This window comes from Eleutherodactylus coqui, chromosome 3 (assembly GCF_035609145.1).
Source record: "Eleutherodactylus coqui strain aEleCoq1 chromosome 3, aEleCoq1.hap1, whole genome shotgun sequence".
In the NCBI taxonomy this organism is placed as follows: domain Eukaryota; kingdom Metazoa; phylum Chordata; class Amphibia; order Anura; family Eleutherodactylidae; genus Eleutherodactylus; species Eleutherodactylus coqui.
The window spans coordinates 16124655-16143545 of NC_089839.1; the positions used below are offsets into that span (position 1 = coordinate 16124655).

The 18891-nt window shown below is 46.6% G+C and overlaps 1 protein-coding gene across 1 annotated transcript in view; it reads left to right on the plus strand.

Moving 5' to 3' along the window:
• The window catches only part of LOC136620420 (calpain-8-like), a 66130-nt gene that overhangs the window by 9297 nt on the left and 37942 nt on the right, over nt 1-18891 (plus strand). Inside the window, exons 2-4 of the mRNA XM_066595180.1 lie at nt 8426-8495; nt 10887-11005; nt 17665-17798. Of these exons, the coding sequence (XP_066451277.1) occupies nt 8426-8495; nt 10887-11005; nt 17665-17798 (323 nt within the window). The remainder of the gene's footprint in view (nt 1-8425; nt 8496-10886; nt 11006-17664; nt 17799-18891) is intronic.

Sequence of the window (18891 nt, forward strand, 5' to 3'; positions counted from 1 at the left end):
TGTTTTGCCAGGTATTGGTCAGCGATGGGCATTTCCCGCTCTAGGAACCAGCTCCGGACGTTGCGTAGTTGTCCGGCTAGGTAATATACGTGCAGGTCTGAGAGCGCCATTCCAGCCCGCTCCTTCGGTCTCTGTAGGGTCGAAAGACTAAGCTTGGATCGTGTGGAGTTCCACATGAAAGATGTAGTGAAGGAGTTGAGGGCTTGGAAGATGCGTTTGGGTACGATAATTGGCATATGTTGTAGTATATACAGGCATTTAGGCTGAATAGCCATCTTTATCAGGTTTATGCGGCCAGCCACCGAAAGCGGTAATTTGGCCCATCGCTCTAGTTTATTTTTGACATTTCCGAGCAGTGGGTCGATATTATCTTTTATGGCGTTATTTGGATTTTGGGACATATATATTCCCAAGTATTTGAATGTGGAAACCACGGCTAGGTTATATCTGGCGACACAAGGGTCTGTTATTGGGTTGAGATTTGTATATAGAATTGTAGACTTGGGCCAGTTGACGTGTAAGCCCGATAGGTGGGAGAATTTGTCAATTTGGGACATGGCGTGGGAGAAGGAGGTTATAGGGTCTGACAAAAATAGGATTGTATCGTCCGCATATAAGCCCACTTTACTTTCAAGGCCCGCCCATTTGATGCCGGTTACTTCAGGGGTGCTTCTTAACCGAATCGCCATGGCTTCAATGGCTATGGCAAATAGAGCTGGGGACAGCGGGCAGCCCTGGCGGGTGCCTCTTGCGAGGCGGAACTCGGTGGATGGGATGCCATTTACTATCACATTGGCGCTTGGCGATTTGTAAATGGTTTTAACCCATTGTAAGAATTGGGGGCCAAACCCGAAGCGAACCAGGCAGGCCTCGAGGAAAGTCCACTCCAGCGAATCGAAGGCCTTCATTATGTCTAATGAGACCAATGCCCAGGGCATGTTAAACTGTTTGCCCATTTGAATTGCTGTCTGTACTCTCCGTATGTTGATTGTTGTGGACTTTCCTGGCATAAAGCCGGTCTGGTCAGGGTGTATAATGGATAGGATTACTTGATTTAGTCTTGTGGCCAGGAGTTTTGTTAGGATTTTGTAATCGACATTTACCAGGGATATAGGTCGGTATGAGCTACAGTCTGTGGGGTCTTTGTCTGGTTTCAAGATGACTATAATAGATGCTCCGTAGAACGAGGGTGGGAGGGATTGGTCTAATTGGGCCTGTTGTAATGTTTCTAATAGCAGCGGGGCCAGTTGTTCGTCATATTTCCGGTACACTTCAATCGGGAGGCCATCGGGGCCCGGGGCTTTATTAGGAGCCATGTCTCGGATTGTCTGCCGTATTTCGTCTAGGGTGATTGGGGCCTCCAGGAACTCTACCTGTTCTTCGGACAATGTTGGAAAGGTCAGGTCACTCAGGTAGTCTAGAATATCTGCCTTTGTAGAATTTGTGGGTGAGCTATACAGGTTAGCGTAGTATTCTTTAAAGCGATTTGTGATGGCTGGGGCGTCGGTCAGCTCCTCACCGTTTTGATCTTTTATCTTAAAGGGGTTGTCTCGCGGCAGCAAGTTGGGTTATACACTTCTGTATGGCCATATTAATGCACTTTGTAATATACATCGTGCATTAAATATGAGCCATACAGAAGTTATTCACTTACCTGCTCCGTTGCTAGCGTCCCCGTCGCCATGGTTCCGTCTAATTTCGGTGTCTTCTTGCCTTTTTAGACGCGCTTGCGCAGATCCGTCTTCTCCCTTCTTCTCCCTTCGGCTCCGCTCGGCAGCATCGGCATTTTGGCTCCGCCCCCTTGTACGCATCATCGCGTAGCTCCGCCCCCGTCACGTGCCGATTCCAGCCAATCAGGAGGCTGGAACCGGCACACATCATGGGGCGGAGCTACGCGATGATGCGTACAAGGGGGCGGAGCCAAAATGCCGATGCTGCCGAGCGGAGCCGAAGGGAGAAGAAGGGAGAAGACGGATCTGCGCAAGCGCGTCTAAAAAGGCAAGAAGACACCGAAATTAGACGGAACCATGGCGACGGGGACGCTAGCAACGGAGCAGGTAAGTGAATAACTTCTGTATGGCTCATATTTAATGCACGATGTATATTACAAAGTGCATTAATATGGCCATACAGAAGTGTATAACCCAACTTGATTTCGCGAGACCACCCCTTTAAGGATCGTGTTTAGGTGTTTCTCGTGTTCAATCAGATTGGCTAACAAATGGCTGGATTGGTTACCTAGTTCGAAATAATATTGCTTCACAAAGAATAATTTGCGTTTGGCCTTAGCGTGGACTCGGTGTTTGTAGAGGCGGGAACAACTGAGCCATGCTTCTTTGTTAGAGTCCGTAGGGTTATCGGTGTAGGTCTTTTCTGCCTCAAGTGTCTTGATTTCTATCTCTCTGTCCGCCTGGGATGTTGTTTGTTTAATATATGTAATGGCTGATTTAAGGAACCCCCGAAGGTATGCTTTAAGGGTATCCCACCTCAGGGCCGGGTGGGTGTTGTTATTATGGGCATCTAAGAAGAGGGATATGTGGAACGGAGTTTGGTCGTCTGGGCCTAACAGTTTGAGCCAAAACGGGTGTAGTTTCCAGGTAGGCAAAATTTGGAGTTGGGGAAATTTCAGTGTTAGGAGTATCGGACTGTGGCCCGATATTCCCCGCGGACAATGTGCTATATCTGAAAGGTATACTGCCACCTCCGCGGAGCTGAATATATAGTCAATTCTTGACAGGGAGTTCTGGCCGGGGGAGTGGCAAGTGTATTCCAGGGTGTCGGGATGATGTAGCCGCCAGAGGTCGACCCAACCCACGCTCTCGGTTATCTGCCGGAGGGAGGAGTTAGTGTTTGTAGTTGTGTTAGCCAGGGCATAGAATTTGTCCTTGGTCGGGTCCATTACCAGGTTAAAGTCTCCCATACAGAGTACTCCTACTGAGGGGTATTGGTGTGCGAAGGTCACAGCCGTCTGAAGGAGGGAGAGGTTATTGTGTGGTGGGTTATAGATACATAAGATGACATATGGTTTGGAATCTATTTCTGCATACACAAATATTGATCTACCCTCTGGGTCTTTACGAACATTAATAGGATTCCATCTTATGGATCTGTGTATAAGCAATGTAACGCCTCTGGAAGAGGAGGTGTGAAAGGAGTGGGCCGCCCACTGTACCCAAGGCTTCTTAAAGGTGTCGGCTCTGTCCCTGGTGAGGTGGGTCTCCTGCAAACACACGATATGGGGGTTTGTTTGTTTAATAAAGGAGAAGACTTTCCTGCGCTTAAGGGCTGTGCCTAGACCGCGTACGTTCCAGCTAAGATATTTTAAAGACATTGGTATCGGTGTAAATATAAGTTTCAATCGGCGCCCCTATAATTGGGGGAGGGGGGGTAAGGACTTTGCAAGTACAGAGCAGTGGGGATCATCGGCATAGACAGTTCAGAACATATAACAATAATTGTCTCAAAACAGTTTAAACCATTGGTTATTGGCATCCTGTCTGAATATGAACGTAGGAATCCTAAATTAGGGTTCCGGTAAATCCAAAGACAGGAGTCAATGAAAAACTTAAGCTACAAACTATCTGTAGGTAGCTGATCTTGCTGGGGGGGAAAGGGTCCCAGTGACCTATGGGTGGCTGGGTTTGTCTGTTGGACTTAAATTCTTAAATTAAAGTGACGTTGAGCCACGGGAGGTCCCGGGCCACAGGCCCGCGGCCTGGGCGACCGGCACACCACCAGTAGGTCAGAGGAGTAATAAACTTCTCAGCCACATTTCAACTTAGCATACATATTTATACATGTCATGGATTGGCGCCTCTTGGTGACACCGGATGCATTCTGAGCCACTCCAGAGCTTCAGTAGGAGAGTGCAAAAAAATGGCTTTTCCCTCTGCGGCGATGTGCAGACGGGCTGGGTATGCCATTGAATAGGGAATGTTTCTATCCCTAAATTTCTTTTTGACCTCCATAAAGGTAGCTCTTTGTTTTTGCAAGTCCGCAGAAAAGTCAGGGAAGATAGATATCACTGAGTTGTCGTGTTTGAGTGGGCCTTTTAATCTGGCTTGACGTAGGGCGGCGTCGCGGTCTCTGCAGTTAAGAATTCTTGCTAGAAACGGGCGTGGGGGTGCGCCCGGCTGTGGTGGTTTCGCCGGGACGTGATGAGCTCTCTCCACGGTAAAGTGGGTAGAGAAGGTGTCTTCGCCCAACAATGATTTTAGCCAATTTTCCGCAAAGAGTTCTGGTTGTGAGCCTTCTGTCTTTTCAGGTAGGCCGATTATGCGTAAATTGTTGCGGCGCGCCCGATTCTCAAGATCGTCAGTTTTTGCTTGACAGTATTCCGCTATTCTCGTGGCTTTTTTAACTGTTGCGGGGATTGGACGCAGGGAGTCCTCCACATTTGAAATGCGGTCCTCCATCTCCCTCACCCTGCCGCGCATATTTTGTAGATCTTGTCTCAGAAGGACTACGTCTGACTTGACCTCTTCTATCTTATCTGTAAGGGCGGACTTGCAGATGTTAATTGCTTCCAGGAGTTGACGCATTGTTGGTTCCGGTGGCTGCCCAGATGCATCTTCGGTTTCTTTTGTTTGGGCGGGTCGCGTCGCTCGAGGGGTATGATCTGGAGTTTCGGTGCGTGAGAATTCTTTTAGTCTCTCTGCCGCGGAGCCGCTTTTTGCGCGCGTGCTCATGTTCACGGGCAGTTGTTTAACGTGTTTGACTGAGAGCGTAAGCGGTTTCTTTGGTGATGTAAACGTGTGAGTATTTCTGAGAAAGATTACTTGCTTATAGGGTTGGTTAGTCGATCCGGTAGCTTGTGAGGGTTCTGATAGAGAGTTTAGATTGTTATTGTCGCCGGGGGTCTCACTGTCACAGGGTCTCGACCATCTTCCGGAATTTGGCGTACCGGTAAGATGAGTTATCAATATGGGGAGATATTATTATTATTATTTTTTTTTTGGCTCAGGTCAGTTCAGGTAGCTTAACCGGATAGTCGTCGGGTCGTTAGCGGTCTCCTCTGTAGAGGTTCGGGGGACTCAACAGAGCCGCAGAGGGGAGAGTCATAGAGTGGGGGGGGGGTACTTTTACGTTTTGCTGGCTCAAGTCCAGATTAGTTCGGAGGGGATGGGATTTTCCCGTCCGGGCTTTTCCTCTCCGGGCACTTGGCGTCTAGCTCGGCGGCATGCCGCTGCTAGGTGTTGTCCCCCGACCTTTGTCCCCACTTACGATTTTTGTCGCCGGCTCCGCTGGGCCGGATCACGTTCGGCGGGTCGTCTTGCCCCCGGCGTCCAGCCAGATGTGGCGAGTCGCGTTCGCTACGATGGTAAGAGTCAGCCGAGTCCCGGTTCTCGGTGGCTCCGCGGCAGGCGAACCGCGGCAGGGGAATAGAGAGTTCTGCCTCTTCGTGGCAGCAAGGGGTCTCTATTTCGCCGAACGGCTGGGGGCAGCATGTTCCCAGGAGTCGTCAAGCCCAGCAACAGGCGCCGGGACCGCCTGGACGGCTGTTCCACCAGACCCGGTGTGTCGTGTCTCCGTGGCAGCGGGCGCCAGCCGGTCAGCCAGGTCGTTCAGACCGTCAGCCCACGGCCCCCCCGCGGATCAGTTATCGGCCAGGTCGCCTCAGGTGGCGAGTAGATAACGCAGCCGGGTGCAGGAGATCTCAGTCCCGCGGGAGGTGTCCTGTCTCAGGGCCGTCGGCCGCTCAGGAGCACAGGGGTTGATGTTCGTTCGGTCCCCAGCGGTGTGCACCAGGAGGTAAGGAAGCCGCTCGTGTTCCCCAGTCGGGCTTAGGTGTTTCGGCGGCGGCACTCTCAGCGGCGGCAGGGAGGGGAGTCCGGGAGGGGAGTTCGGAGGCGGCTGCTCCTCAGAATATAGTAGCGCTTGTTTCCCTGCAGCGCCCAGTCGGGACGGCAAGCGCTCGACCCGCAGCCGCGGGAGAGGAGGGGGGTTCGTAGCAGGAGCAGAAGAGATCGTTCATGCACCTTCCGCGGTCGGGCTCAGACGCTCCGGCGGCGGCGCTCACAGCGGTGGCAAGGGGGTAAGTCCAGGAGGAGGTTCGGAGGCGGCTGCACCGCAAGGTGGAGGATCGCGTGTCCCCCTGCAGCGCCCAGTCGGGACGGTGAGTGTTCGCCCCGCAGCCGCGGGAGGGGAGGGGGATTCCAGGCGGCCGCCCGGACAGCTCGGGCCAACGGGTCAATTTCGCGAGCACCGGCTTGTTTTTCAGAGGGAGAGGAGAAGGGCTGTTCAGCCTTTCAGATCAGTTCGCAGGCGGGGTAGGTCTTCGGCACTGCCACTCTGGACGCCAGCAGCGGCGGGAAGCAGATAGGGCGTTGGCGCGGTCTCACCTCTCGTTCGGTCCACGCCGCTCCACAGTACGTTCGGCGGGTCTAGTCAGTCTCGGCTCCGTCTCAGCCTCTTGTAGCAGGTTTTAGGAGACTTTCTTGTCCTATTACGGCACCCTAAGGTCAGGATTTTTGCAGGATTAGCTTTTCCCCTGGGGAGCTCCTCTCAAGTGCGACTTGCCATGTTGGTCGCTGGCCACGCCCCCCCTTATTGCCCCCCTTTCAGTCTTATCGAGCCACAATGATTTCCTTTTACTTGCAGTTTTTATTTTTAAAGGGAACGAACTGCTCACATGAGGTAATTAGGATCCTTTTAAATTTTCCCATTTGTCGTCTGTACTGTTATTTTTGAAGATGTTGTCACAATTAATCTTACCGATAGTAGTTTTGAGCTGATCAAATTTTGCTTTACTAAAGTTTCGTTTATTTGTCGCTCCCTTAGGGCGCCCACCCACTGGCGTCTGCGATTTTCGTGCGTGAAAAACGCCGCGTTTTCGCGGCGTTTTCGCGGCGTTTTCGCGGCTTTTCCATTGACTTTCATGGGTGCATTAGGAGAAAAATAAGGACACATATGCAACTGACAGTTCCTATGTTAAAAAACGCAACGCAACGCAAAACGCCAGTGGACAGGAACACATGTTATCTCTATGCCTGTGCAGGAAAAACGCAAAACGCAAACGCAGGTAAAAAAACGCAAGTGGGTGGGCGCCCTTATGAGGCTTCTTATTTAATGACAGCTGGAAGTTGATTATATTGTGGTCACTGTTCCCCAAGTGCCCCTCAACCTGCACCCCTATTATTCGGTCTGTTAGTTTGTACTAAGTCCAGAGTGGCCCTCCCTCTCGTTAGTTCCTGCACAAGTTGGGTAAGGTAGTTATCTTTAATGAATGGGTGAGCGGGACCAATCAGGGGCAGCTCTCAGCTGTCATTCAGCTGAGAGCTGCCCCTGATTGGTCCCTGCGCTCAGCCAATGAGAGGCAGCAGTCACTCACCCATTCATGAATTCATGAATGGGTGTGTGAGTGAGAGCTGCCTCTGATTGGTCAGGCTGTGACCAATTAGAGGCAGCTCATTCAGCAGGCGGGGATTTTAAAGACCCGGCTGCTGAATACTATAAAGAAGCAGTTCAGGAGGACTGCCGTCGGCCGCGGCTGAACTCCGTCTGCAGCGGAAAGGTGAGTATACATTTTTTTTTAAATTTCTACACATTTAAGGATGAATTTCAGGGAAGGGCTTATATGTTTAAGCCCTTCCCGAAAATTCATCCCGCGCTCGCCCGCAGCGCATTGCTTTCAATGGAGCCGGCTGTATTGCCGGCTCCATTGAATTCAATGCGCTGGACAGCTCCGGCCCGTTTCTAATGAAACGTGGCTAGGAGCAGATTTTTCGGGCGATTTTTTTGGCCCCGGTCACGCGATTTGCGGATGCGCATCCGTCATGCGAACCGCAAATCACGGAAAAAAAACGCCCGTGTGACTAAGGCCTTATTGCGCAGTTTAAATTCATACAATATATTTATAGAAATTATCCATAATCAAATATTTTCCTTTACAAAACGTTATTAAATCTTTTTTTTCATATTTTTATTGATTTCCACGGGGGACTTGAACTTGCAATCATTTAATTTCTTGTTATACGTATATACTGCAATACTTCAGTATTGCAGTATATAGCAATTTTTGAAGTTGCCTTTCCAACCCTGACTCAGGCAGAACTTGAAAGGTATCTATCTGTGGTAGCCCTGGGAGAGGAGTGCTGATAGGGTGCAGGAAGGGGTACTCCCCCTCTTACTGACTGTTTAGACGCGCAGTTAGCTTTGACAACAGCATCTAAACAGTTGACCGCTACTATCAGAGCTACCTCTGATCATGGCAGTTACCAGCAGCTGTCAGCTGTCAGAAACAGCTAACCCGCAGGGTATACAGCAAACTTGTCTCCTGACCCCCCCATACACAGTTCAGAACTGGAAGACATTTATAGTCCTTTAGCAGTCTTGAAGTAGTTAAAGGAATTGGCAATCGTTAGAAAGTATTTTTAGACAATATTATGGGTGACTTGGTTTATATTGACAAAAAATTATTTTGCAGGAAATACAGAAAAACCCTAAATTTATTGCAGATGGAGCCAACCGTGAAGATGTCGAGCAGGGAAGCATAAGTAGGTGGAGCTAACTTTCATGACATATGAAAAGTTAAGATGTATTAGAGGTATAAAGTCATACCAATGGTAACACTATATACTATAACCACAATTGAGGCTCTATATGCAGCTCTCTATCACTCCCTGGAAGAAAGGCTATACTCAACCAATACGCAGGAGTGTTGCTGGGGTCTTAAAAGATCAGGAGCACAAGCCCCACGGCTTATGTTGTGCCTTCCCCCAAAGCAAATATTACCAGCATACAGTAATTAAATATTATCTACATACTGTTACTGAACAAAATGCGCTATACAAAGACCCATGCTACCAGTGTACAAGGCCAAAATAATACCGTAGTGGCTCATTAATATTACCATACTTTTTCTGTATAAAATCCATGCCAAAATCACCATAAAGACCCAAGAAATACCACCACACCATTACCACTACATAGCAACTGAATATTACCTCCATACTGTTATTTATAAAAAAAAATACTATACAGAAGATTATTACCACCATGCAGTAACCATATAGTGGTATATACCAGCTCTACACAGGTGCTCCGCAGATTGCATAAGTGATTACAACACGGTTATATCCAGTGATTATGGGTAACTTCCAATCTAAAAGGAGTTGTTCCCTTTTCCTGGCTATTCTATCCAGCCCAGAGCACCATGATCACAACTTGTTTCTTTAGATTTGCAACACAGACATCTTTGTCTTTTCCAGCACCCAAAAAACTTTAACCAACATACACAAACTCTTCCTCCTACATCTGCCTCTAGTTATGTGCTTATTTCCCTATCGGCTCCTATTACTGTAGCAGCTGTGTGGCACGGTGCCCCAAATTCGGTTGTTGTTAGCTGTTTAGTGGTTCACAACCCTCGGCGACCCTAAATGCAAGCTCCCTCCATGTTTTTTGGTTTTGCACTGCTTCTTTCAGTTGTGTGATATCCATGCCAGTATCAGCTTTGACAGTATGAAGCCATCGTGTTCTTTGGCGGCCAGGACAGATACTGTACTATAGAATTCTAGAATTAATATCCCAGCTGTCATTACTTAACAATAAAAAGAGTTTTACACAGATAATACCCCTGAAAACAATAGGTATTAGTGTATCTTGACACCACCAGGAAGCTAGGGGTTTAACAGGGCTGGCATGCAGGAACGCCCCTGTCGCACCCCTAGCTCCTGCTAGGCTGACGTCAGTGAGGTCCTAGTAGCACAGTGTTTAGAGATTTTTGCGGCTATGGGGACGCATATTAGCCTTTTACTCCGTATTTCGGCCCTTACAACCAATCAGGTTGATTCATGCACTGTTGTGCCCCCCCCGACATCACCATCCTCTGCATGTGTGTTTCAGCCGGCGCTGCGGAAACAGTGGGGAAGTGACTGACGGCACTCTCCTGCCGGCGCTGCGTGACCAAATACACAATTTTCTGCCGGCGGCGCTTGGGAGACATAGCCTGTGGATCAGCAGCAGCTGTTGGGACACCAGGGAAAGGGGGGCCCAACAGAGAACAGCAGCGGGGACGTGACCTAATGGCCGGAGAGGCTGCAAAACTTAAAGCAGGGCAGCAGCAAAAATTAATACACCATTGGAGAGCTTAACATGCAGCCGGGACCGTGGAGCCAGGCAGACTTACAGCAGCAGCGGGGACAACAACTGTTGGCCAGGAGCACAGGAGAGAATGATGCTCACCTTCCAGGACCTGTAGAGCACCCATCTCTGCAGCCAATGAGGTACTAGGGGCGTCACTGGGCTGTCAGTGCTCTGTACAGCACTACTTCCTGGTGGCGTCAAGGTACACTAATACCGTACCAAAACAATATGCCAGATAGATAGTGTCCCATATTGTGATGTTTCCGTGGATAGTGACCTCTACTGGCCGTCATAGATTACTGCGTTTTGTGCATTTCTCCATGAAGTGGAAGGGGGTAGGAGTCAGGTGATGCTGGGTACAGAACTGCACTGTCTGGCAGGGCACTAGTGTTTGAGTAAGATGCCGGCTTTACTGCTGCCGGATGCAGTTACTGCCTGGAGTGGGGGGCCTGGGGGTGGGAGAAGTGGATCATGCTGCATGCTTTCCTGGATGGAGGAACAGCACCAAAATCAGGAACTGTCCCACCGAATCCAAGACGTTTGAGAGGCCTGACACGATAGTTGCCATAAAGCATACACACCCTGCCACACTGGCTATAGATACAATACTGGAAGGAAGGGAATGTCTCCAGTATGGCCACAACCAGGAAACTATTTTGAAATAAAATATAAAAATCTACAACTTAAAAAAAAAAAGTAGGATAAATTGAGCATTTCTCATACAGATTTACAACAAATGAATGAAATCCAAATTAAAAACTTTTAAGACCTCCCCTTTAACCCTTGACTACCTTTTTCCACAGGTGACTGTTGGTTCCTCTCCTCCATCGCATCTCTCACGACAAATCAAGATTGCCTGAACCATGTGATTCCACCAGACCAATCCTTTAAGAAGAACTATGCCGGAATCTTCCATTTCACAGTAATTTAATTTGTGTGACAAAACCTAAACCTCCTGTGCCCTCATGCTAGGTCTGTCCCTGGGCACCACCTGGCATGTGCCATTTATAATACTGGTGTATTTGTGTGACAAAACCTAAACCTCCTGTGCCCCCATGCTAGGTCTGTCCCTGGGCACCACCTAGCATGTGCCATTTATAATACTGGTGTATTATCATGTAGAAATGGGACCTTTGTGCGCCTTCAGCCATCAGGGCCTGGGTGAGATCTGCTGGCTGCACCTACTACAGCTACACCCCTACCTAGAATCCAGCTGATTACTCATGGGCAACCACTCCACTTTTTCTCTTTAGTAGTTTTTTTGGGTGGTTGCAGCTCTCCATGGCTGAAATAAAGAAGCACTCCGTAGCCGGGTGCACACCTATCGTGTGTGTGAGTTGTGCCCGAGAAATATATTGGGACAGAATGATGTAGTATAGTTTGGTCTCTGTGAGTGCTGCTAGCTGAAGCCTGAACTGTGGTTTAGAATGTCCTATATCTCATCCGTGATACAGACAGGAATAGGACATGTGATGAGTTTTTACCACCAGTCCACATGAAAAAACATTATTGTGCATAGCCCCACGGGCTATAAAGGGGCCGTGTGCTGATCGTGAATTAACATGGACAGCGCATGCTCCCAAATAGGCCCCAGCACACTATCATATCATTGACATCTGCTGTGGTGAATCCAGTTCTGTAGCTCATCCCCTCCAAGCAGGGGCGTAGCTAAAAGCCCATAGGCTGGTTGCAAAGGTTCAGCTTGGGCCCCCTTGTGACTTTGCCTCATGTAGACATGGCTAAGGCCCACAGTACATAAAAAACATGCACATAAAACATCTTACAAATATGCAGGCACAATTTTACACATAACATACATACATATGCAGACACACTTTTACACATACAGGTACATACATACCTGATATGTGCCGTCAGTTCAGCAGCGGCAAGTAAGCAGCACAACATGTTCATCGTGGGATTGGCGCTGGCTCTGCTTTTCCATATGGACCACCTCTACCAGAAGGGAACAGGAGGTGACCTGTCCTGATCCCACCTCCCACTTCTGCCCCTCCTCCTCCAACAACTGGTCTCACAGGCAGCTTTGCTCCCTACTGAATGGCACTTTGTGTTGGATGCTGCGCCATCAATGCTTAAGACAGAGTTTGTTGAGAGACCAGTGGAAGATTTCGGCTTCCCTAGTAAAATTAACATGCACGTCACTCAGTGTGGTGAAGGGGGTCTGTGGCCCCCTTGGAGTAGGGGCCTGGTTGCAGTTATGACCCTTATGGAGGCTATGCATTCTGCTGTTCTGACCACATGACCAGCACCCTGACTATACTGTGTCCTACAGTTAATGAGCAGAGTTATGATAACTGTCATAAAGAAAAATTGTCTATCTTGCCCAGAGCAACCAATCAGAGTGCAGATTTCATTTCCAACAGCGGAATATGAAATGAAAATTGAGGTCTGATTGATTGCTCTGGGAAAGAAAGACAGGTTTTCTTCATCACAGTTCTCCTAACTCTGCTCCATTAACCCTTTAATAACCAACATTTTTTCTAGTTTTCTTTTCAGCTTTTTTTATTCCTGCTCTTTAAGAGACACACCTTTTTTTTGTCGAAAGCCATGTGACTGCTTTTTTTGTGGGAAAAGTTTTATTTTTAATAGTATCAATTACTGTACCAAATAATGTATTAAAACTTTTAAAAAAAAATTGAAGTGAGGTGAAATGAAAAAAAAAAATACAATTGCACCATTTTTATGCTTTTACAGCATTCACAGTGCAACAAAAATAACATGTTACCTTAATGCTGCAGGTTAGTAGAAATGTGGCGATACCAAATTTAGGGCTTAGGGCTCCTTTTCACTAACCTTTTCTTATCGCTGCATGTTTTTTAACGCGATTGTCAATGGGACTTTCTAATGCTAAAAACACAACGTAATGCACCAAAAACGCAATTGCATTGCATTGTGTTTTTAACATTAAAAAGTCCCATTGACAATCGCGTGAAAAAAACCCGCAGTGATAAAAAAAGGCTAGTGGAAAGGCACCCTTATTCAGATAGACATATATTCACGTCCGGCCGATATATGCTGTCCCTCTCTGCAGGGGGAGGAGGCGGGCCTGGCTTGGAGCTAGTGCCCTGAGCTCCCGCCCCCTCTCCACTGTTTGCAATGGGAGGGGGTGGGATGGGTGGAACATAGCTCCACCCCCATCCTCCCATTGCAGGCAGTGGCGAGAGGTGGAGAGGGGGAGGGAGCTCAGTGCACTAGCTCCCAGCCATGCCCGCCTCCTCCCCTTGCAGAAAGGGACAGCGTATATGGGCCGTGCGTGAAAACCCGACTGATATACGCCTGTCTGAATAAGCCTTTAAATAGTTTTTTTAATGCTTTATTGCTTTAAAACTTAAAAAAGGTATTTTTTAATTGCTCATATTAGCATATTCTGAGACTCAATTGATTTTTGTACAGTAATTTGTAGTTTTTTGTGATATCATTATGGGGCAACTATGACTGCTTGATCAATTTTTATTCAATTTTTTTAGGAGACAGGGTGCCTGAGAAAACCTGCAATTCTGGCATTATGTATTTTTTTCTATACGAAATTCACCATGAGGAATAAATAATGTGATATTGAAATAACCTGGCCTTTTAAGAATGTGATAAAAACAATCATATTTGTTTTTTAAATGAAAAATGGGGAAAGGGGTTCTTTTTAATGTCTAGTATTTTTTAATATTTCAACCAACTTTATTAAGCATATTTTTATATTTTATATTAGCCTCTATAGGGGACTTGATAAGTCACTGAGGCAGAAATTCTTCAAAAATAGGTATAAGGGATTACACTGAAGAAGAATTAATTAAAAAACTAACTTTATTAATAATAATTAAAATCAAACTGGACAGAACACAACATATATCTGAGGCTGCATTCACACAAACGTATATCGGCTCGGTTTTCACGCCGAGCCGATATACGTCGTCCTCATCTGCAGGGGGGGATTGGAAGAGCCAGGAGCAGTGTTCTGAGCTCCTGCCCCCTCTCCACCCCTCTGCACTATTTGCAATAAAAGGAGGCGGGGCAGGGGCGGGGCTAAGTCCCGAGAATTAGCCCCGCCCCTGTCCCGCCCTTCCCCATTGCAAATAGTGCAGAGGGGCAGAGAGGAGGTAGAGAGGGGGCGGGAGCTCAGTTCCTGCTCCTGGCTCTTCCATCTTCCCCCCTCTGCAGATGAGGACGATGTATATCGGCTCGGCGTGAAAACCGAGCCGATATACGTTCGTGTGAATGCAGCCTCAGGTTGAGGTATTAAGAAAAACCCTTCACTTCTCTGAACCTAAGTAGGTCCCTCAGCAATGACTTCCACTAGTAATTATTAAGTGTCTCAGTTCTCATGTGCAAATTTATGAAGTACATGAGATGACAATCTTCCTTTATTGATGTGGTATTAGTCATTGAAGTAAGTGAGGTTTATACCATCTCCTGCAGATAAATAAATAAATGATGGGGTTACCCTCATGATAGGTCCCCAAATCAGACAGAAGTTCCAGATAGAGAACAAGGAGCTGTGTATATTGCTCAGACACAACACTGTGCTTATATATGCTTGAGTTGAGACCCTCCTCCGGAGATATATAAAGAGGAGGATTAGATTGTGAGCACAGTGTTTAAATACTCCCTATATAACCCTTTATTCAGATGTAGTAGATGGTGGTTATTCACCACTCAGGGAGAGGAGAGGGTTACTTAATTGTCAAAGAGAGGACCAGCTGAAAGAGCCAAAAACTGATATTAATAAAATTGGGGTAATGGAGTGCCTCCACTTTAAATACCAGTATAGATGTGTAATATAAGGCCCAATTAAGGTTCAGAAGGTCCAGTTAGCAAAGGGTTACATAGTGCCAAGAAAGGGTGGATAGGAAGAACCAGTGATAAATACAGAGAATGAACTGGTTTTTCTCTCCTAGTTATATATACTCCTCATTCAAGCAACTCCAAGTTATAATCAACCGATGGAGGTAGATCAGAAATAGGAGAGGAGAGGGTTAACTAGTATATAGAGAGCCCTTCCACTTAAGACATGTATGGCACCAGTTCAAAACTACTACCCTGAATATTAATACACAATTCAGGGAGTAGTTGCTGACTCTTGCACTAAGCCAGCACTTAAAGGGTTAAAAGTGCCTGAAAGTCTGCAGCGCTAAAGAGTGCTGTTCCTATCCTACAGATCACTTTAAATGCTACGGTAATGAGAATGCAGGACTCTGGGTGACAAAACCCTGTACTTATACACAGCAGCGCTGTGAATAGGGAGAAGCTGAGTCGGAACCGATGTAGCTGCCCGACAGAAGGTATCAGGCAGCCGTCTGGTTCTAACACCTGAACTAACTATCTGGAAGGTTACTGACTCACTAAAACCACGTAATCGACGCGTTTCTACAGTGCTATTTGGTGTATGCACTGTTTCATCAGGATGCATTAGTAGGTAACAGAGGGAGCAGCCGTGATATCTGGCGGCATCCCTGTAATGAGGCATTTTTAACCCTTTAAGTGCTGGCTTGGTGCAAGAGTCAGCAACTACTCCCTGAATTGTGTATTAATATTGCCTTTATCGAGTATCTCCCCCGCTCGAGATGAAATGTTCAGGAGCCGGCGCGGGGGAGCGGTGAGTAGCAGCTGTCAGCAGGAGGGAGCGGGGGGGGGGGGGGATAGAGAGGCAGGGAGAGATCTTCCCTCCGTTCCGCTCAGCTCTCCCCCGCAGCTCCCCGCCCGCTGCCGGCACATGAACCTTTCATCTCGAGCAGGGAAGATACTAAAGATACCTTTACCGAGTATACTCGCTCATCTCTAGAGAGCATCTCAGAATAGCCACCATGTAAGGGTGACTACCGACTACAGTTTTTTTCCACAGCGAAATTCGCAGCGTTTTTTTTCTGCATGGGTCTATGGGACTTGTAACATTAAAATCGCGATTGCGCAAAATCGCAATTTACTGCGAAATCGTGATTTTGTGTGATTGCGATTTTAACATTACAAGTCCTATAGACCCCTGCAGAAATCATTAACCCCTTAATGACATGGCCTATTTTGGCGTTGAGGACCAAGCGATTTTTTCGTATTTTTCCATCTCCATTTTTCAAAAGCCATAACTTTTTTATTTTCCCGTGGACGCGGCCGTATAAGGGCTTGTTTTTTGCGTGGCGAGCTGTAGTTTTTGTCGGTGCCACTTTTGGGTACATAGACAATATCGTAAAATTTTTTAATTTTTTTTTATGATAACATGGAGATAAACCGCATCAATTCTGCCATAGATTTCTTTTTCTTTTTTTTACAGCGTTAATCATGCAGCATAAATGACACACTACATTTTTTCTGCGGGTCGGTACGGTAACAACGATACCAAAATTGTTATATTTTTTTTAGGTTTTTACACTATTTTGCAATAAAACCCCCTTTTTTTTGGAAATCTTTTTTTTTTCTATAGCTGCATTCAAAGTCCTGTAACTTTTTTCTTTTTCTATGTACAGAGCTCTATGAGGGCTTATTTTTTGCGAGACGAGCTGTAGTTTTTATTGGTACCATTTTGGGGAATGTACGGCTTTTTTGATCACTTTTATTGCATTTTTTGGGAGGCAAAATGCTAAAAATTAGCATTTTGCCTCTGTTTTTTAGCTTTTTTTTTACGCTTTTTGTCGAACAAAATAAAAAGTGTGTTCAACTTTTTGTACTCGTCGTTACGGAAGCGTCAATACCAAATATGTGGGGTTTTAATTTTTTCCCCCTTTTTTAATGCTAATATTAGAAAAAGCATAAAAAAAGGGGGTTTTTTACATTTTTTTTTATTTTTCTTTTTTTTACGTTTTTCTTTTCTTTTTTTTACACTATTTGAGTCCCTCTGAGGGACTTGCAGCACTGTTCCTATGATCGCTGTTATAAGGCATGCTCTCCCATGCCTTATCGCCTATACAGCGATTATAGGCACAGGCAATACAGGACGCCAGTGTCTGGCGTCCTGTTGCCATGGCGACAGGCCGGGCTCTCGCGATGACATCGCGAGACCCGGCCGGAGACACAGAGGGATCGCGATCCCTCTGTGAACTCTTTCCCTGCCGCGATCTACTTAGATCGCGGCAGGGAAGGGGTTAACAGCGGGGGGGGGGGGGGCGCATCTCCGATGTCCCCCCGCTGTTGCAGCGGGACGCCGGCTGTAACTGACAGCCAGCTCCCGCTGCGGGATAGCGCGGGATCTTATGTGATCCCGCGCTATCCCCAGGACGTACCGGTAGTACCAGGCTCCCAGGACGTACCGGTACGTCCTGGAGCGGGAAGGAGTTAAAATTGCGATCTTAACATTACAAGTCCCATAGACCCCTGCAGAAAAAAACTGTAGTGGGTAGTCACCCTAATCCTAAAATTATTAGGCTGCCTTTGACTTCCAAAGGCAAAATCAGCTGTTTTTCCTGGGTGCCAATAGATACTTTTTGTATTGGCCCTTATCTGTAAAGGCTTGTTTCTGATGAGACAACTCCTTTAACAAAGTGAAATTTGGACCAACATGTAACCCAACTGTCAGCACTAACAGAACAAAAGAACATGTTCCGTATATATATGCTAACAGAGAGTTCTGGCTTCTTGCAGTTTTGGCAGTTCGGACAATGGGTGGACGTGGTTGTAGACGACAAGCTGCCTACAAAGAATTCTAAGCTGCACTTTCTAAAGTCCGGTACTGTTAATGAGTTCTGGACCCCCCTCCTGGAAAAAGCCTATGCTAAGTAAGTGCCATAAAAATGAATGTCATATTTAAAAAGAAAAAAAAAACAGCAGAGAGAAAATGTGCAGATACACTCATTGTCGAAAAAAAAAGTCAAGCACCTAGAGGGAGTTGTTGGATGGAATTAAACTTTCTATGCGTGATTGTAACATTGATATAAGTATTGTGATTACAATATTAAGTGCAAAAGGATTGCAGAAAATTGACACCTTGAAGGGAGGCTCTTGTACCCTGTTGGGTCACCTCTACCTTGGATACAAGATGTGATTCAGAATCTGGAAAGTAGAAGTGGTCATTTTCTAACTAAATAACTAAAAAGTTAGAGTGGATGCTTAAAAGGGTTGTGCAGTTGTAAATTATTAATAGCCTATACTAAGGCTAGGCCAGCAATAGCAAATCAGTGAGACTTTGCAGCCTGTGATGCCCTCTGATCAGTTGCTCCCCAGGCTGGAGCACTGAACAGATTTCAGTGGGAAGCAGACAGCTCCATTCCCACTGCAGTGGCCAGGCTTGGTATTACATACAAAGTTACTATTCACTCCAATGAGCTTTTCCTGTAATATCAAGGATGGCCACTGCATTGGGAATGGAGAAATCAGTGCACCGGCATGGAGGGTCCTGGGCAGCATGTAACCACCGATATACCATTATTGGCTTGTCCTAAACATAGGCTACCAATAGCTTACAACTGGACAACCTATTTAAGTGATGGAAAATTATAGCGGAAGGTCTTCTACTCCCAAGGTCAGACTGACCCACCACAGTACCAAAGGACCCTCAGGTGGCCAAGGCTCTAGTTATATAATGAGCACCTAAGGTCTAGCAGAAGACAACCCCATTTGTAGGTAACTTTGGATTCAATTACTTACCCCAAGGGTCTATTTCTTATGGGATAAGTCACAAATAATTTACTGTATTAGATCTGATTGATAACATGTCCTGTGTTAAATTGCACCATAAAAAAGATTATGGTGTAATTTATGGTAGACATGCACATATTCTATATTGATATTTCTTTACCTCATGTGGGGCAAAGAAATTCCAGGCAGATGCTGTCTAACGATGCTCTTTTTCAGTAACTACTTCTTGTTTTG